Source organism: Procambarus clarkii, chromosome 92, assembly GCF_040958095.1.
Source record: "Procambarus clarkii isolate CNS0578487 chromosome 92, FALCON_Pclarkii_2.0, whole genome shotgun sequence".
In the NCBI taxonomy this organism is placed as follows: domain Eukaryota; kingdom Metazoa; phylum Arthropoda; class Malacostraca; order Decapoda; family Cambaridae; genus Procambarus; species Procambarus clarkii.
Genome location: NC_091241.1, coordinates 4,230,301 through 4,250,836, shown reverse-complemented (window position 1 = coordinate 4,250,836; position 20,536 = coordinate 4,230,301). Strand labels below are relative to the sequence as shown.

Below are 20,536 nucleotides of genomic sequence, written 5' to 3'. Positions count from 1 at the left end.
GGTGAAATCTTCTTCCGTCCATAATGAACCTTAAGGTCCAGTGTGCCTTGTTTCCTCTTGTCGAGAGATATCAGTTTCGTTTTTCCCGACGATTGTTAACACAAACGAGGGGGCTCGTACTACCCTTGGGTGTGGCCACTTGTCCCACTACTCATAGCTGTAATTCTGGCGGGAATGATGCAGTACGTCTCAACCAATCCACGTGCTTGCTTCACCCGACTCTTTCGCTTCCAGAAACGCCCAAAACACAGACCGTCTAAGGAGTTTTATACAGACCACAGAAATAGAACACTCCTGACATCTTGTCTCCCTACAATTATCTTTATTGTCAAATCAGGGCTGCTTGGAGTAGTAGTAAACATCCATCAGTCTTGGGAGACTATGGAGTTGCGCTCTGGTTGTCTGTCTGGAGTGGCCTTTCCAGGGTGCAAAGCCAGGATAGGCTGATACAGGGGAGAAGCTGTAAACCATGTAGCAGGTCCCTTCCCCCCCTCCACGGCACCGAAAGTCTCCAATGGAAAGGCAAACGCTAATACGATTGGTTCCAGCGCCGTCGCAGGTACTGTCAAAACTATGCTGAAGTCAACAACGAACTGCCCGAGGGGCTCCAGCTCCGGAGTTTACCGGACCAACTCTGAATTTGGTAAAAGCAGGCACAGGGACTCCAAACCTGGAGACTGCCGTGGTCGGGGCCGGAGAAGAACCACCGCAGCAAGGGCAAGAACGACGCCAGCCTTCTGGCGCAGAGCTTGGGTCGCACGAGCCCCAGGAGGTGGCTGTTCGATCCCCGCACCTACGGGTTCCAGACAGAGATCGTCACAGTCCCCTCTCACCCGAGGCCGGCTTCCTGCATCACCCAGCAGAAGGAAGCGTAATAAATATTAATTACGGCAATTATTATTATAATTAATTATAATATAATTATTTCTATATTATATATTTAATATACAGTATTATATTAAAGCCTACTTCAGTTGGAATAGGCTTTAGGTACTAGGTGCTCTTGTTTCAATTAGAGGTAGCCGCTGCACGAGTCTTTAATCAGTCCTATGTACAGGTGTTAAATCAAGAAAAGACTAATGACACCAGAGCACAGGTAGTCTCTCTTCTTCGTGAGATCAGGACAGCAAGTGACTCGCCTGACACATAACATGATAGGTCTCCTCCCATTGGTTATAATAGGTCACGTAAAGTCTCCTCCTCTCGTATCGCGTCAGACCTATATCAGGCGCCATCTTCACTAACATAGCGATTACAATATAAATACTATATAACCATGTAGCATTATTACACAAATTGATACATAACATACACTAGTGTTTGGTAGTGGTTGATGGTGGTTGTGGACGAGTATGACAGTACAGAGCAGAGTTGAGGTAGCGTAGTAACCTAGGTGGTGACGGGCGGCACGGAGGGGCTCTTATCTCCAAACTGTCACCCGGTTAATGCTGGAATGTCTGCATATTGAACAGGTTTTGGCCGTCGTTGATATATTTTCAGCATTTTGGGGACTTGGCGTTAACCAGGTGGTGAGTATTTACTGTGAAAGTGGTAGGCCATGTTGATGGGGTGGGCGAAGATAACATAGGATAACCAAGCTCTTACATGCCAGGCGGAGAACATTGTACGAGTGAGGAGCGAGGCGGGAGGAATGTGCCAGCAGCGCCAGCACTGCTCGGTGTCTCCTCAGGAGATTCCACACCCGATGCCAACACTGCCTTAGGAGCCATATTTGTAAAGTGTGTAGCCAAGGTACATGTGTAGTAGACTAGCAACTGTTGCTGGTCTCCAAACATACGAAGAACGTACCTGGGTGTAGGATAGAGACGTGGATGGGGGCTACAACCCGGGAGGACCAGACTGTTCTCGCCAGCGTTCCCAACGTTAATAAAAAGTCGTAATAAAGTGCCATATCTTATTCTACCATAGGACCCACGAACAGAAAACGGGACATTGTCAATTTCGCGAGCCGCCGCCATTTTCCTTGTACGGCAGATTTTGGCCTTGCGTAAAATATAGATGAAATACAAGGTGGTATTAGGAGGCCGGGCACCTTCTGCTGGACCACCAGGTCTATCATCACCTCGCCGGCGCGTCCTGTCTATGAGATAATGTCTAGAGTTAATGTCAGGTAATAACAGGGAAGGTAGGGGAGGTGGTGTGTGGCGCAAGTCTTCCCCCATAGTGAAGGTTTGGTAGCCTCTGTACTGTTGTAGAGTGTACTCTTACTGTAGAGGCTCCTCTGGAGTGTCAATATAGGCCGTCTTCAGTGACTATTTGCCTGACGCAGGTGGGGGTCATACGTTTGTCTGACGCAGGTGGGGGTCATACGTTTGCCTGACGCAGGTGGGTGGGGGTCATACGTTTGCCTGACGCAGGTGGGGGGGGGGGGTCATACGTTTGCCTGACGCAGGTGGGGGTCATACGTTTGCCTGAGGCAGGTGGGGTGGGGGTCATACGTTTGCCTGAGGCAGGTGGGGGGGGGGTCATACGTTTGCCTGACGCAGGTGGGGGGGTCATACGTTTGCCTGACGCAGGTGGGGTCATACGTTTGCCTGAGGCAGGTGGGGTGGGGGTCATACGTTTGCCTGACGCAGGTGGGGGGGTCATACGTTTGCCTGACGCAGGTGGGGGTCATACGTTTGCCTGACGCAGGTGGGGGTCATACGTTTGCCTGAGGCAGGTGGGGGTCATACGTTTGCCTGAGGCAGGTGGGGGTCATACGTTTGTCTGACGCAGGTGGGGGTCATACGTTTGTCTGACGCAGGTGGGGGTCATACGTTTGTCTGACGCAGGTGGGGGTCATACGTTTGCCTGACGCAGGTGGGGGGGGTCATACGTTTGCCTGACGCAGGGGGGTTCATACGTTTGCCTGACGCAGGTGGGGGGGGGTCATACGTTTGCCTGAGGCAGGTGAGCGAGATGAGCTTGTATTAGAGGCGGCGGCGGCGGCCCCGGAGGTACGAGCAAGGCGCCGGTGGCCACTAGGAGCTATAACTAGCGTGGCCCGTCCTCAGTGGAAGTTCTCCAAGTTAATATTAGATTTGTCTGGTCCAGCTGCTGGTGGAGCTCCCTGCTGTGGTCCAGCTGCTGGGGGTGTGGCTCCCTGCTGTGGTCCAGCTGCTGGTGGAGCTCCCTGCTGTGGTCCAGCTGCTGGTGGTGGTGCTCCCTGCTGTGGTCCAGCTGCTGGTGGAGCTCCCTGCTGTGGTCCAGCTGCTGGTGTTGTTGCTCCCTGCTGTGGTCCAGCTGCTGGTGGAGCTCCCTGCTGTGGTCCAGCTGCTGGGGGTGTGGCTCCCTGCTGTGGTCCAGCTGCTGGTGGTGGAGCTCCCTGCTGTGGTCCAGCTGCTGGTGGAGCTCCCTGCTGTGGTCCAGCTGCTGGGGGTGTGGCTCCCTGCTGTGGTCCAGCTGCTGGTGGAGCTCCCTGCTGTGGTCCAGCTGCTGGGGGTGTGGCTCCCTGCTGTGGTCCAGCTGCTGGTGGAGCTCCCTGCTGTGGTCCAGCTGCTGGTGGTGGTGCTCCCTGCTGTGGTCCAGCTGCTGGGGGTGTGGCTCCCTGCTGTGGTCCAGCTGCTGGTGGAGCTCCCTGCTGTGGTCCAGCTGCTGGTGGTGGTGCTCCCTGCTGTGGTCCAGCTGCTGGTGGAGCTCCCTGCTGTGGTCCAGCTGCTGGTGTTGTTGCTCCCTGCTGTGGTCCAGCTGCTGGTGTTGTTGCTCCCTGCTGTGGTCCAGCTGCTGGTGGAGCTCCCTGCTGTGGTCCAGCTGCTGGGGGTGTGGCTCCCTGCTGTGGTCCAGCTGCTGGTGGTGGTGCTCCCTGCTGTGGTCCAGCTGCTGCTGGTGGTGCTCCCTGCTGTGGTCCAGCTGCTGGTGGAGCTCCCTGCTGTGGTCCAGCTGCTGGTGGAGCTCCCTGCTGTGGTCCAGCTGCTGGTGTTGTTGCTCCCTGCTGTGGTCCAGCTGCTGGTGGAGCTCCCTGCTGTGGTCCAGCTGCTGGGGGTGTGGCTCCCTGCTGTGGTCCAGCTGCTGGTGGTGGAGCTCCCTGCTGTGGTCCAGCTGCTGGTGGAGCTCCCTGCTGTGGTCCAGCTGGTGGTGTTGTTGCTCCCTGCTGTGGTCCAGCTGCTGGTGGAGCTCCCTGCTGTGGTCCAGCTGCTGGGGGTGTGGCTCCCTTGTAACACGGGTTTGGGTCCCTCTCTCTTTACTTCCTTCTTTCTACTCCCTCTACCCGTATTCTTACTTTTATTTCTAAACCAAGGGACTCCAAAACTTTTACCAAAGCCAACTCCACGCCACGTGGTCCTAAGACGATTGACCGACTTAGGATTCTACACCCAGTATGACGTGACCTAAGCTCTGAACAAAACCCTAGAGTCACCTCTGCTGCCACCACCAGACCAGTAATACAAGAGCAATGATCGAGGTCTGGATCGATCACGCTAATTAATCAACCTAGGGGCTTGATCCCCACTATAAACGATGACCTTGAGTGTGGAATAAATTACACGGTAATGATAATTCCGATTCGATGTTAGAATCGGCGCCCAATGCAACTCTGCCTCGTGTGGACCACGTGACCAGGACAAGTATACACATAAAACACATGGAAACAATAAAATGCAAATTAATAACAAATTTAATTTATTAAACGAAAACTAAAACAAAATCTAAATATGTTCACTCCCTATCAATTTAACACTCCCTACTTGACCTGAGTGGCAAATGAGACTATTTCTATACTTAACAATAGCAACTATACCTTGGGCGACCACAGTTCTAGGTGTTGGGCCTGTTCTTGGGGAGAGGTAAGATGTTTGACCTCTCCTAGCTGCTTCCGTGACCACACTGATTTTTTCCTTGTCTGGACTACCCCAGACAGAGTATTGTATTGTTCCGCATCGCTTACCCAGTTACTTTAGCAAGGTTAAGTTATAACAATTATCCTCTGTTTATACTGAATTGATCCAGACTGGTTGAATTATTTTACTGAATTAAATTACAAACATCTAACGGCAGAGCTGTTCCCGATCACAAAAATGGTTATTAAAACTTGTAGAAATATTAGACATGTCAACCCTGCTGACCTATGACCGCCGGTCACTCCGCCTTAAAAGTTAGATCCGATTCGTGACGTCACTGATGGTGACTTAAACTCAATAATTAGAATACTCTTGATATTGTATCCAGTACTATTATACAATCCAATTTTAATGCAAAATGAATAAAGGCTAATTTTCTCTAATTTACTGAATACTATAGGATGATTCATTATACGCAGCTATGAACAACGCGTCGGTTATTTCCACCGCGAATTCCCCTGGGGGTCAGGTCACCATGCGGCTCAGCTTCCCATTCTCTTTTGTCGATAAACCACTCTGGATAATTCTTACAACAGCCTAGTTTGTTACAACCCCCCCGCACAAGCACTTAGTAAACCTTGTTAATTTGTTAAAATTCACGAGGTTTAGTATCCAAACCCACAATTCAACTCATGCCACAAACAAAAGCTAACCTAACTAATAAAATTTGACAAATAATAGTCCAACATCATAATGAACATGTTCATATTTCATAAATTTCTCAGCTGTCAACTGACAGCAATCCTCCAATATCAGGAAACATACATCCTATCCTTACTGACATAGCTAAATAACATGTCCCTACTCTACCATCAAAAACTAGCTATTAAACTCTCTTGGCTCTTCACTAGCCAAGTCCATGTGTCCTCTAGAGCCGGCCACACCGTGCTCAAACAAACATTAAAGTTATATCATCAGACTGAACTTTCAGTCATCCGGGAGCGTACTACAGAACTATCAGGTACACATCCGTGTACTAACCACTCCCCATCAATGTCAGCCTTGACATGCTAAGGAACACACCTAATGTTTATTACATGTATCTAAAAATAAAAAAAAATTCCTATACTATATCACAGGTTTCAGCTGACTGTACAGCCAAGTGTTCTCACTCACTAGAAGTGTCAATGTTTATATTGGTCCGCCTCTCCTGTGTTCAAACATTCTGAAAAAAATAGCACAACATAATTTTCCATAACCGTTTGTTCTGGGCTGAGACAATTACACAGGGGCTTCGATTTTGATTACTGACCAATTTATAGAGTAAAATTTTCATATATTATACCAGAATTATTTTAAATCTGTTTTTCAACATTTAAACAAAAGTGTCCAGATGTTCTTTACACAGATGTTCAGAGCCAACTTTGTTGTTTTGTATCAATTGTTCATATTGAGTAAACGAGAAAAAAAAAATCGATGCTGCTGGATGCTGAATGTAGTCGCTGACGATGACGGTGTCGATCTTGCTTGTCAGCAGGGTTGACATGTCTAATATTTCTACAAGTTTTAATAACCATTTTTGTGATGGTCAGCAGGGTTGACATGTCTAATATTTCTACAAGTTTTAATAACCATTTTTGTGATCGGGAACAGCTCTGCCGTTAGATGTTTGTAATTTAATTCAGTAAAATAATTCAACCAGTCTGGATCAATTCAGTATAAACAGAGGATAATTGTTATAACTTAACCTTGCTAAAGTAACTGGGTAAGCGATGCGGAACAATACAATACTCTGTCTGGGGTAGTCCAGACAAGGAAAAAATCAGTGTGGTCACGGAAGCAGCTAGGAGAGGTCAAACATCTTACCTCTCCCCAAGAACAGGCCCAACACCTAGAACTGTGGTCGCCCAAGGTATAGTTGCTATTGTTAAGTATAGAAATAGTCTCATTTGCCACTCAGGTCAAGTAGGGAGTGTTAAATTGATAGGGAGTGAACATATTTAGATTTTGTTTTAGTTTTCGTTTAATAAATTAAATTTGTTATTAATTTGCATTTTATTGTTTCCATGTGTTTTATGTGTATACTTGTCCTGGTCACGTGGTCCACACGAGGCAGAGTTGCATTGGGCGCCGATTCTAACATCGAATCGGAATTATCATTACCGTGTAATTTATTCCACACTCAAGGTCATCGTTTATAGTGGGGATCAAGCCCCTAGGTTGATTAATTAGCGTGATCGATCCAGACCTCGATCATTGCTCTTGTATTACTGGTCTGGTGGTGGCAGCAGAGGTGACTCTAGGGTTTTGTTCAGAGCTTAGGTCACGTCATACTGGGTGTAGAATCCTAAGTCGGTCAATCGTCCTAGGACCACGTGGCGTGGAGTTGGCTTTGGTAAAAGTTTTGGAGTCCCTTGGTTTAGAAATAAAAGTAAGAATACGGGTAGAGGGAGTAGAAAGAAGGAAGTAAAGAGAGAGGGACCCAAACCCGTGTTACACCCTGCTGTGGTCCAGCTGCTGGTGGTGGTGCTCCCTGCTGTGGTCCAGCTGCTGCTGGTGGTGCTCCCTGCTGTGGTCCAGCTGCTGGTGGAGCTCCCTGCTGTGGTCCAGCTGCTGGTGGAGCTCCCTGCTGTGGTCCAGCTGCTGGTGTTGTTGCTCCCTGCTGTGGTCCAGCTGCTGGTGGAGCTCCCTGCTGTGGTCCAGCTGCTGGGGGTGTGGCTCCCTGCTGTGGTCCAGCTGCTGGTGGTGGTGCTCCCTGCTGTGGTCCAGCTGCTGCTGGTGGTGCTCCCTGCTGTGGTCCAGCTGCTGGTGGAGCTCCCTGCTGTGGTCCAGCTGCTGGTGGAGCTCCCTGCTGTGGTCCAGCTGCTGGTGTTGTTGCTCCCTGCTGTGGTCCAGCTGCTGGTGGAGCTCCCTGCTGTGGTCCAGCTGGTGGGGGTGGTGCTCCCTGCTGTGGTCCAGCTGCTGGTGGTGCTCCCTGCTGTGGTCCAGCTGCTGGGGGTGTGGCTCCCTGCTGTGGTCCAGCTGCTGGTGGTGGTGCTCCCTGCTGTGGTCCAGCTGCTGCTGGTGGTGCTCCCTGCTGTGGTCCAGCTGCTGGTGGTGCTCCCTGCTGTGGTCCAGCTGCTGGTGGAGCTCCCTGCTGTGGTCCAGCTGCTGGTGGAGCTCCCTGCTGTGGTCCAGCTGCTGGTGTTGTTGCTCCCTGCTGTGGTCCAGCTGCTGGTGGAGCTCCCTGCTGTGGTCCAGCTGGTGGGGGTGTGGCTCCCTGCTGTGGTCCAGCTGCTGGTGGTGGTGCTCCCTGCTGTGGTCCAGCTGCTGCTGGTGGTGCTCCCTGCTGTGGTCCAGCTGCTGGTGGTGCTCCCTGCTGTGGTCCAGCTGCTGGTGGAGCTCCCTGCTGTGGTCCAGCTGCTGGTGGAGCTCCCTGCTGTGGTCCAGCTGCTGGTGTTGTTGCTCCCTGCTGTGGTCCAGCTGCTGGTGGAGCTCCCTGCTGTGGTCCAGCTGGTGGGGGTGTGGCTCCCTGCTGTGGTCCAGCTGCTGGTGGTGGTGCTCCCTGCTGTGGTCCAGCTGCTGCTGGTGGTGCTCCCTGCTGTGGTCCAGCTGCTGGTGGAGCTCCCTGCTGTGGTCCAGCTGCTGGTGGTGGTGGTGCTCCCTGCTGTGGTCCAGCTGCTGGTGGAGCTCCCTGCTGTGGTCCAGCTGCTGGGGGTGTGGCTCCCTGCTGTGGTCCAGCTGCTGGTGTTGTTGCTCCCTGCTGTGGTCCAGCTGCTGGTGGTGCTGCTCCCTGCTGTGGTCCAGCTGCTGGTGGTGTTTCTCCCTGCTGTGGTCCAGCTGCTGGTGGAGCTCCCTGCTGTGGTCCAGCTGCTGCTGGTGTTGTTGCTCTCTGCTGTGGTCCAGCTGCTGGGGGTGTGGCTCCCTGCTGTGGTCCAGCTGCTGGTGGTGGTGCTCCCTGCTGTGGTCCAGCTGCTGCTGGTGGTGCTCCCTGCTGTGGTCCAGCTGCTGGTGGAGCTCCCTGCTGTGGTCCAGCTGCTGGTGGAGCTCCCTGCTGTGGTCCAGCTGCTGGTGGAGCTCCCTGCTGTGGTCCAGCTGCTGGTGGTGCTCCCTGCTGTGGTCCAGGTGCTGGTGGTGGTGCTCCCTGCTGTGGTCCAGCTGCTGGGGGTGCTCCCTGCTGTGGTCCAGCTGCGGGGGGTGGTGCTCCCTGCTGTGGTCCAGCTGCTGGGGGTGTTGCTCCCTGCTGTGGTCCAGCTGCTGGTGGTGCTCCCTGCTGTGGTCCAGGTGCTGGTGGTGGTGCTCCCTGCTGTGGTCCAGCTGCTGGGGGTGTTGCTCCCTGCTGTGGTCCAGCTGCTGGGGGTGCTCCCTGCTGTGGTCCAGCTGCGGGGGGTGGTGCTCCCTGCTGTGGTCCAGCTGCTGGGGGTGGTGCTCCCTGCTGTGGTCCAGCTGGTGGGGGTGGTGCTCCCTGCTGTGGTCCAGCTGGTGGTGGTGGTGCTCCCTGCTGTGGTCCAGCTGGTGGGGGTGGTGCTCCCTGCTGTGGTCCAGCTGGTGGGGGTGGTGCTCCCTGCTGTGGTCCAGCTGGTGGTGGTGGTGCTCCCTGCTGTGGTCCAGCTGGTGGGGGTGGTGCTCCCTGCTGTGGTCCAGCTGCTGGGGGTGGTGCTCCCTGCTGTGGTCCAGCTGCTGGGGTTGGTGCTCCCTGCTGTGGTCCAGCTGGTGGGGGTGGTGCTCCCCTGCTGTGGTCCAGCTGCTGGGGGTGGTGCTCCCTGCTGTGGTCCAGCTGCTGGGGGTGGTGCTCCCTGCTGTGGTCCAGCTGCTGGTGGTGGTGCTCCCTGCTGTGGTCCAGCTGCTGGGGGTGGTGCTCCCTGCTGTGGTCCAGCTGGTGGGGGTGGTGCTCCCTGCTGTGGTCCAGCTGGTGGTGGTGGTGCTCCCTGCTGTGGTCCAGCTGCTGGTGGTGCTCCCTGCTGTGGTCCAGCTGCTGGTGGTGCTCCCTGCTGTGGTCCAGCTGCTGGTGGTGGTGCTCCCTGCTGTGGTCCAGCTGGTGGGGGTGGTGCTCCCTGCTGTGGTCCAGCTGCTGGTGGTGCTCCCTGCTGTGGTCCAGCTGGTGGTGGTGGTGCTCCCTGCTGTGGTCCAGCTGGTGGGGGTGGTGCTCCCTGCTGGGGGTGGTGCTCCCTGCTGTGGTCCAGCTGCTGGGGGTGGTGCTCCCTGCTGTGGTCCAGCTGCTGGTGGTGGTGCTCCCTGCTGTGGTCCAGCTGCTGGTGGTGGTGCTCCCTGCTGTGGTCCAGCTGCTGGGGGTGGTGCTCCCTGCTGTGGTCCAGCTGGTGGGGGTGTGGCTCCCTGCTGTGGTCCAGCTGCTGGTGGTGCTCCCTGCTGTGGTCCAGCTGCTGGTGGTGCTCCCTGCTGTGGTCCAGCTGCTGGTGGTGGTGCTCCCTGCTGTGGTCCAGCTGCTGGTGGTGGTGCTCCCTGCTGTGGTCCAGCTGGTGGGGGTGGTGCTCCCTGCTGTGGTCCAGCTGGTGGGGGTGGTGCTCCCTGCTGTGGTCCAGCTGCTGGTGGTGGTGCTCCCTGCTGTGGTCCAGCTGCTGGTGGTGCTCCCTGCTGTGGTCCAGCTGCTGGTGGTGCTCCCTGCTGTGGTCCAGCTGCTGGTGGTGGTGCTCCCTGCTGTGGTCCAGCTGCTGGTGGTGCTCCCTGCTGTGGTCCAGCTGCTGGTGGTGCTCCCTGCTGTGGTCCAGCTGCTGGGGGTGTTCTGGTACCGGCGTCCTTAGCGATATTTAGCGCCTTGTGATTATCCTGCGACATGTTCTCCCTGGCTTGGTGCCTTCTTTTAATACTTAACGTTGTAAATATTGTTTATCTTTGGCGGGAGGGAGAGTGCATGTGGCGGGAGGGAGAGTGCATGTGGCGGGAGGGAGAGTGCATGTGGCGGGAGGGAGAGTGCATGTGGCGGGAGGGAGAGTGCATGTGGCGGGAGGGAGAGTGCATCTAGCCGGAGGGAGAGTGCATGTGGCGGGAGGGAGAGTGCATGTGGCGGGAGGGAGAGTGCATGTGGCGGGAGGGAAAGTGCATGTGGCGGGAGGGAGAGTGCATGTGGCGGGAGGGAGAGTGCATCTGGCGGGAGGGAGAGTGCATGTGGCGGGAGGGAGAGTGCATGTGGCGGGAGGGAGAGTGCATGTGGCGGGAGGGAGAGTGCATCTGGCGGGAGGGAGAGTGCATCTGGCGGGAGGGGGAGTGCATCTGGCGGGAGGGAGAGTGCATGTGGCGGGAGGGAGAGTGCATGTGGCGGGAGGGAGAGTGCATGTGGCGGGAGGGAGAGTGCATGTGGCGGGAGGGAGAGTGCACCTGGGTGGAGTGTGAGAGTATAATGTGAGTGTGTTGTTACAGGGAGGGACCATCCTGGGAGAGCCAGACCGCGTGGAGGAACTGGGGCTCTCACAGGTCCCGTACCAGCTCTTCCTCGAGTATATCTTCGGCCTTGGTGAAGGTACCTACAGGTGAGTGTCCCCCCCCCCCTAGCCTCACTACCTGGCTCCCCCCTAGCCTCACTACCTGGCCCCCCTAGCCTCACTACCTGGCTCCCCCCTAGCCTCACTACCTGGCCCCCCCCCTAGCCTCACTACCTGGCCCCCCCACCCTAGCCTCACTACCTGGCTCCCCCCTAGCCTCACTACCTGGCCCCCCCCTAGCCTCACTACCTGCCCCCCCCCCGCCCCTGCCTCACTACCTAACCCTAGCAGTACCAGTAGTAGTAAGAGCAGTACTAGTACTAGTAAGAGCAGTACTAGTACTAGTAAGAGCAGTACTAGTACTAGTAAGAGCAGTACTAGTAGTAGTAAGAGCAGTACTAGTAGTAGTAAGAGCAGTACTAGTACTAGTAAGAGCAGTACTAGTACTAGTAAGAGCAGTACTAGTAGTAGTAAGAGCAGTACTAGTACTAGTAAGAGCAGTACTAGTACTAGTAAGAGCAGTACTAGTACTAGTAAGAGCAGTACTAGTAGTAGTAAGAGCAGTACTAGTAGTAGTAAGAGCAGTACTAGTAGTAGTAAGAGCAGTACTAGTACTAGTAAGAGCAGTACTAGTACTAGTAAGAGCAGTACTAGTAGTAGTAAGAGCAGTACTAGTAGTAGTAAGAGCAGTACTAGTAGTAGTAAGAGCAGTACTAGTACTAGTAAGAGCAGTACTAGTAAGAGCAGTAATAGTAAGAGCAATACTAGTAAGAGCAGTACTAGTAAGAGCAGTACTACTAGTAGTAGTAAGAGCAGTACTAGTAAGAGCAGTACTAGTAGTAAGAGTAGCAGTACTAGTAAGAGCAGTACTAGTAGTAGTAAGAGCAGTACTAGTAGTAGTAAGAGTACTAGTAAGAGCAGTACTAGTACTAGTAAGAGCAGTACTAGTACTAGTAAGAGCAGTACTAGTAGTAGTAAGAGTACTAGTAAGAGCAGTACTAGTACTAGTAAGAGCAGTACTAGTACTAGTAAGAGCAGTACTAGTAGTAAGAGCAGTACTAGTAGTAGTAAGAGTACTAGTAAGAGCAGTACTAGTAGTAGTAAGAGTACTAGTAAGAGCAGTACTAGTACTAGTAAGAGCAGTACTAGTACTAGTAAGAGCAGTACTAGTACTAGTAAGAGCTGTACTAGTACTAGTAAGAGCAGTACTAGTAGTAGTAAGAGCAGTACTAGTAGTAGTAAGAGCAGTACTAGTAGTAGTAAGAGTAGCAGTAGTAGTAAGAGCAGTACTAGTAAGAGCAGTACTAGTAGTAAGAGCAGTACTAGTAGTAATAGTAAGAGCAGTAGTAGTACTAGTAAGAGCAGTACTAGTAAGAGCAGTAGTATTAAGAGCAGTAGTACTAGTAGTAGTAAGAGCAGTACTAGTACTAGCAGTAGTAGTAAGAGCAGTACTAGTACTAGCAGTAGTAGTAAGAGCAGTACTAGTACTAGTACTAGCAGTAGTAGTAAGAGCAGTACTAGTACTAGTAGTAAGAGCAGTACTAGTAATAATGAGGGACGATGCTTCAGGCCCGGGGCGTATGACCTGCTCAAGCACAACTGCAACAACTTCAGCGAGGAGGTGTGTCAGTTCCTGTGTGGCCGAGGTGTGCCCAAGCCCATCCTCCAGCTCCCAGACGCTCTCCTCAACACGTGAGTCACCCAACCCTCTAACACCAACCCTTTAACCCCCTTAACCCCCCACACACACACACACACCATCTAACACCACCCCCCCTTAACCCCACACACACACACACCATCTAACACCACCCCCCCCCTTAACCACACACACACACACACACACCATCTAATACCACCCCCTTAACACCCCCACCCCCCCCCCACACACACACACACACCATCTAACACCACCCTCTTAACCCCACACATATACACCATCTAACACCACCCCCTTAACCCCCCACACACACACACCATCTAACACCACCCCCTTAACCCCCCCACACACACACACCATCTAACACCACCCCCTTAACACCCCCCCCCACACACACACCATCTAACACCACCCTCTTAACCCCACACATATACACCATCTAACACCACCCCCTTAACCCCACTAACCCCACACACACACGCTACTTGCCAAGTGTCACCCATCCACTTTATTAGAGCAGGTCTTGTCACAGAGAGAGGGGAGTGTTGTGAGAGAGAGAGGGGAGTGTTGTGAGAGAGAGAGGGGAGTGTTGTGAGAGAGAGAGGGGAGTGTTGTGAGAGAGAGAGGGGAGTGTTGTGAGAGAGAGAGGGGAGTGTTGTGAGAGAGAGAGGGGAGTGTTGTGAGAGAGAGAGGGGAGTGTTGTGAGAGAGAGAGGGGAGTGTTGTGAGAGAGAGAGGGGAGTGTTGTGAGAGAGAGAGGGGAGTGTTGTGAGAGAGGGGAGTGTTGTGAGAGAGAGAGGGAGTGTTGTGAGAGAGAGAGGGGAGTGTTGTGAGAGAGAGAGGGGAGTGTTGTGAGAGAGAGAGGGGAGTGTTGTGAGAGAGAGAGGGGAGTGTTGTGAGAGAGGGGGAGTGTTGTGAGAGAGAGAGGGAGTGTTGTGAGAGAGGGGAGTGTTGTGAGAGAGGGGAGTGTTGTGAGAGAGAGAGGGGAGTGTTGTGAGAGAGAGAGGGGAGTGTTGTGAGAGAGGGGGAGTGTTGTGAGAGAGGGGAGTGTTGCGAGAGAGAGAGGGGAGTGTTGCGAGAGAGAGAGGGGAGTGTTGTGAGAGAGAGAGGGGAGTGTTGTGAGAGAGAGAGGGGAGTGTTGTGAGAGAGGGGGGAGTGTTGTGAGAGAGGGGGAGTGTTGTGAGAGAGGGGGGAGTGTTGTGAGAGAGGGGGGAGTGTTGTGAGAGGGGGGAGTGTTGTGAGAGAGAGGGGGATTGTTGTGAGAGAGAGGGGGGATTGTTGTGAGAGAGAGGGGGGATTGTTGTGAGAGAGAGGGGGGATTGTTGTGAGAGAGGGGGGGGATTGTTGTGAGAAAGTGGGGGGGTGTTGTGAGAGAGAGGGGTGTGTGTTGAGAGAGGGGGGATTGTTGTGAGAGAGAGGGGGGATTGTTGTGAGAGGGGGGATTGTTGTGAGAGAGAGGGGGATTGTTGTGAGAGAGAGGGGGGGATTGTTGTGAGAGAGAGGGGGGGATTGTTGTGAGAGAGAGGGGGGATTGTTGTGAGAGAGGGGGGATTGTTGTGAGAGGGGGGATTGTTGTGAGAGAGAGGGGGGATTGTTGTGAGAGAGAGGGGGGATTGTTGTGAGAGAGGGGGGAGTGTTGTGAGAGAGAGGGGGGATTGTTGTGAGAGAGAGGGGGGATTGTTGTGAGAGAGAGGGGGGAGTGTTGTGAGAGAGAGGGGGGATTGTTGTGAGAGAGAGGGGGGATTGTTGTGAGAGAGAGGGGGGATTGTTGTGAGAGAGGGGGGAGTGTTGTGAGAGAGAGGGGGGATTGTTGTGAGAGAGAGGGGGGATTGTTGTGAGAGAGGGGGGAGTGTTGTGAGAGAGAGGGGGGATTGTTGTGAGAGAGAGGGGGGATTGTTGTGATAGAGGGGGGAGTGTTGTGAGAGAGAGGGGGGATTGTTGTGAGAGAGAGGGGGGATTGTTGTGAGAGCGGGGGGAGTGTTGTGAGAGAGAGGGGGGATTGTTGTGAGAGAGGGGGGAGTGTTGTGAGAGAGAGGGGGGATTGTTGTGAGAGAGGGGGGAGTGTTGACAGTGACGCAGTACACCAGTACTGGATGATGGTTACTACAGAGGTGTGATACAACAATGAGTGTGTACATAGTGTAGGGGTGTACACAGCCACCTGCTCACACCTTTGTCACCTGTGAGGTAACACCCCCTTAACCCTCACCACCAGACCTGTCTCCTGCCTGTAACATCTTATGTAACATCTTAATTAACATCTTGTGGCTCTGGTCACCCTTGTCGGTAGTGTTAACAATAGATTTGGTGTGGTTTACAGAGCTTGGTATAAATTGTTTAATATTTTGATAATGTTTGTGTTGTTTGTACTAACCGTTTGTGTGTGTGTGTGCGTGCGTGCGTGCAGGCCGCTGGGGCAGGTGCTGTCTCCGCTCCTCACGTCCCTCCAGGTGACTGTGGGTGATGCTGGTTCAGGTGGCCCCGCCTCTGCCTTCCCCGACCACCACCACCATCATGCGGCCTAGCCCGCCCCCGCCGCTGCTACCACCCAGCCTAGCCCACCGCTGCTACCACCCAGCCTAGCCCACCACCCAGCCTAGCCCACCACCACGCGACCTAGCCTACCACCACGCGACCTAGCCTACCACCACGCGACCTAGCCTACCACCATGCGGCCTAGCCCACCACCACGCGGCCTAGCCCACCCTCACCACCCAGGCTAGCCCGCCGCTGCCACCACCCAGCCTAGCCCACTACCACCATCCAGGCTAGCCCACCACCACCATCCAGGCTAGGCCACCACCACCACATACAAGTGTATACCTGGGCAGCTGGCTTTCCTGCTTTATTAAGCAGGGAAGCCTGCTTAATACAGGCAGGCTTTGATATTTATCTACTTTAAATAAAGATATTTGGTTAAATATGATCACATTGCTGGCGCTGTTGATCTTACAGCGTAACTCGCTATGCTTCTCTTGTCTTAAAATGAGTATATAGAAGAGTAAGAACCAAGATGATGGTATAGAATCAATTAATTATTGAGTGATTTATTTTCTACAAAGTTTTGTTCTTGAAATGATAGAAAGGAATTGATAGGCATAAAGGATGTACTCCAAGTTGAGTGGTTAAGTTTACCCAAGAACTAGGTACTTGGTGTACACCCCATCCCCGTACGTGAGAACCAGAGACCACACTGTGACCATACAAGTTCTTACTAAAGCCACCAATATTACTATGTGTAGGAATGGTCACTGTCAGTGTCCAGGCAGTTGAGACTGGTGTGGTATAGGCAGCTATACTGATACCCACCCAGCCTAGCCCACCACCACCCAGCCTAGCCCACCACTACCACCCAGCCTAGCCCACCACCACCCAGCCTAGCCCACCACTACCATTACCACCCAGCCTAGCCCACCACCACCCAGCCTAGCCCACCACTACCACTACCACCCAGCCTAGCCCACCACCACCCAGCCTAGCCCACCACTACCACTACCACCCAGCCTAGCCCACCACCACCACTACCACCCAGCCTAGCCCACCACCACCACTACCACCCATCCTAGCCCACCACCACCACCCAGCCTAGCCCACCACTACCACCACCACCACCCAGCCTAGCCCACCACTACCACCACCACCACCACCACCCAGCCTAGCCCACCACGACTCATTGTTGTGAGGGCCATAACATCCAGCAGCAAGAGGACAGAAGCCTCCGAGTACTAACAAAGAAGGGGTGCACCATAGACAACTCCACACACACATCACAAGATATTTACACAAAGGGTATAACACAGAACATCAACCACAACACCAAACAATAACAAATCCACTATGAGTTCTCGGTATAAAACAGAAGAAAGAATAATTATTAATATAATTTCAAATGGAGTGAAAGCAACAGATCTGGACCAAAAACTTGAAATCATTATTTACTACAAAACACAAAGGACTGGAGATTGAATACTTAAGAACAGCCCAATAAACAATACAACTCTCTCCAACTAGCAAATGTGGTATGGCACTTTACATGCCCCGCGTGAAGGATGTCGCCTTCCATCTGCCTATATGCAATAACGACCACAAAGCTTTTGTAAAGATTGACTTACCGTCTACAAGCGGGTAACCCCTACAAGCCATATATAAAGTGAACATAACACAACACTCACTAGCAACATGCTACTAGATAATACCACAATCCTGGACTCTACCTCTGACCAAAGGAGAGTGCAAATCCTGGAAGCTACACTTGTAAGATAAAACACACCCACTAGGTGAAGGGGTGACGACGTTTCAGTCCGTCCTGAACCATCCTCAAGTCGATTGACAATCGACTTGAGAATGGTCCAGGACGGATCTAAACGTCGTCGTCCCTTCACCTAGTGTGTGGTCTGGTCAACATTCTTCAGCCACGTTATTGTGACTCATCGCCAGCAAAACACACCCATCTTAACTCTTCAGAATAAAGACTATAGCCTTCATGCCCAGACTGGCACCAGTTCCTGGAGCCGCCTCCCCCGATCATCACCACCACACAGGTCATCTCCACCCACATTTTGACCATGAATGTCGCTACCTTGATAGTTCTTCTTAATACTGATACTGTACTAAGAAAATAGAAGATAGAATGCTTACACTATATCATCAACAACGCCAGCAATACGGTCATATTTAACAACAATTTTATATATATATATATATATATATATATATATATATATATATATATATATATATATATATATATATGTGTGTGTGGTGCCACACATGCAGGAAACACACATAGGTGTTGTGTGCATGTATAACGTGTAATAATATAAATGTTAAACTAACATGTACTGTATTAGCAAGTCTCAAGTCCTATAACTGTGTTGTATTTTGTACTCACATCTTTGTAAGTGAACATTTTGTTTATTAATTAAAAGTTTGATAACATTGTGTATAAATATAAAGAGACAAGGATAACAGCTTTCTTAGGAACTCCAAGTGTTTGACACTGTGTCAGAGGACGTCTGTACTGGTGTGGTTGTGTCAGGGGACGTCTGTACTGGTGTGGCTGTGTCAGAGGACGTGTCTACAGGTGTGGTTGTGTCAGGGGACGTCTGTACTGGTGTGGCTGTGTCAGGGGACGTCTGTACTGGTGTGGCTGTGTCACGGGACGTCTGTACTGGTGTGGCTGTGTCAGGGGACGTCTGTACTGGTGTGGTTGTGTCAGGGGACGTCTGTACTGGTGTGGTTGTGTCAGGGGACGTCTGTACTGGTGTGGCTGTGTCAGGGGACGTCTGTACTGGTGTGGCTGTGTCACGGGACGTCTGTACTGGTGTGGCTGTGTCAGGGGACGTCTGTACAGGTGTGGTTGTGTCAGGGGACGTCTGTACTGGTGTGGCTGTGTCAGGGGACGTCTGTACTGGTGTGGCTGTGTCAGAGGACGTGTCTACAGGTGTGGTTGTGTCAGGGGACGTCTGTACTGGTGTGGCTGTGTCAGGGGACGTCTGTACTGGTGTGGCTGTGTCAGGGGACGGTTGTACTGGTGTGGCTGTGTCACGGGACGTCTGTACTGGTGTGGTTGTGTCAGGGGACGGTTGTACTGGTGTGGCTGTGTCACGGGACGTCTGTACTGGTGTGGCTGTGTCAGGGGACGTCTGTACTGGTGTGGTTGTGTCAGGGGACGGTTGTACTGGTGTGGCTGTGTCACGGGACGTCTGTACTGGTGTGGCTGTGTCAGGGGACGTCTGTACTGGTGTGGTTGTGTCAGGGGACGGTTGTACTGGTGTGGCTGTGTCACGGGACGTCTGTACTGGTGTGGCTGTGTCACGGGACGTCTGTACTGGTGTGGCTGTGTCAGGGGACGTCTGTACTGGTGTGGTTGTGTCAGGGGACGTCTGTACTGGTGTGGCTGTGTCAGGGGACGTCTGTACTGGTGTGGCTGTGTCAGAGGACGTGTCTACAGGTGTGGTTGTGTCAGGGGACGTCTGTACTGGTGTGGCTGTGTCAGGGGACGTCTGTACTGGTGTGGCTGTGTCAGGGGACGTCTGTACTGGTGTGGTTGTGTCAGGGGACGTCTGTACTGGTGTGGCTGTGTCAGGGGACGTCTGTACTGGTGTGGCTGTGTCAGGGGACGTCTGTACTGGTGTGGCTGTGTCAGAGGACGTGTCTACAGGTGTGGTTGTGTCAGGGGACGTCTGTACTGGTGTGGCTGTGTCAGGGGACGTCTGTACTGGTGTGGCTGTGTCAGGGGACGTCTGTACTGGTGTGGTTGTGTCAGGGGACGTCTGTACTGGTGTGGCTGTGTCAGGGGACGTCTGTACTGGTGTGGCTGTGTCAGGGGACGTCTGTACTGGTGTGGTTGTGTCAGGGGACGTCTGTACTGGTGTGGCTGTGTCAGGGGACGTCTGTACTGGTGTGGCTGTGTCAGGGGACGTCTGTACTGGTGTGGCTGTGTCACGGGACGTCTGTACTGGTGTGGCTGTGTCAGGGGACGTCTGTACTGGTGTGGTTGTGTCAGGGGACGTCTGTACTGGTGTGGCTGTGTCACGGGACGTCTGTACTGGTGTGGTTGTGTCAGGGGACGTCTGTACTGGTGTGGCTGTGTCAGGGGACGTCTGTACTGGTGTGGCTGTGTCAGGGGACGTCTGTACTGGTGTGGCTGTGTCAGGGGACGTCTGTACTGGTGTGGCTGTGTCAGAGGACGTCTGTACTGGTGTGGCTGTGTCAGGGGACGTCTGTACTAGTGTGGCTGTGTCAGGGGACGTCTGTACTGGTGTGGCTGTGTCAGAGGACGTCTGTACTGGTGTGGCTGTGTCAGGGGACGTCTGTACTGGTGTGGTTGTGTCAGAGGACGTCTGTACTGGTGTGGCTGTGTCAAGGGACGTCTGTACTGGTGTGGCTGTGTCAGAGGACGTCTGTACTGGTGTGGCTGTGTCAGGGGACGTCTGTACTGGTGTGGCTGTGTCAGAGGACGTCTGTACTGGTGTGGTTGTGTCAGGGGACGTCTGTACTGGTGTGGCTGTGTCAGAGGACGTCTGTACTGGTGTGACTGTGTCAGGGGACGTCTGTACTGGTGTGACTGTGTCAGGGGACGTCACTACTGCTGTGTCAGAGGGGCCGGTGTCTAGTACTGTGTCAGAGGGGCCGGTGTCTAGTACTGTGTGAGCACCATATAAAAGTGGACAGGTAGCAAGTACTGAGAATGTTGTCTGGGTGAGAGGAGGTGATCAATACTAAGCACTGTAGTGCTTGTCTGCGTTACTTGTAGGAATGTTTTAGACTACCTCTTATTAGTACTCAATGAACACAATACCTCAAAATGGTCCACGCTCAAACTTCCTTCTGCTTAGTGACTTAAGCCACTGAAAACGGCCAATTTAAATGCAGAACAGAAGCTGTGTCAGTGATTTAATGTTGTTTAATACCAGGATGTTTAAGCGGGATCACACACACGTTTCTCACTCATTATCCGACTCTTACTATAACCCATTTATATTTCAATTGTGTTATATCATTTACCAACTATGTTTATATATTAAACGATGTGATCCTCGGAGGTAAAATGTTGTATGTAAGAGTCAGTGATTTAATGTTTAACACAAACACATGAAAATAATAACCCATTGTTTTGAAGACGTGAGGATTTGTAGACTGTGTGTGTCCTAACCCGGGATCCTCTTGAGCAGTGAG

The 20,536-nt window shown here is 52.8% G+C and overlaps 1 protein-coding gene across 5 annotated transcripts in view; it reads left to right on the top strand.

Moving 5' to 3' along the window:
* The window catches only part of LOC123775143 (uncharacterized), a 91,191-nt gene that overhangs the window by 52,832 nt on the left and 17,823 nt on the right, over positions 1-20,536 (top strand). For all 5 annotated transcript variants that reach the window (XM_045770058.2, XM_045770057.2, XM_045770060.2 and 2 more), the window contains 2 exons: positions 11,136-11,245; positions 12,767-12,889. In XM_045770058.2, coding sequence (XP_045626014.2) covers positions 11,136-11,245; positions 12,767-12,889 — 233 coding nt within the window. The remainder of the gene's footprint in view (positions 1-11,135; positions 11,246-12,766; positions 12,890-20,536) is intronic.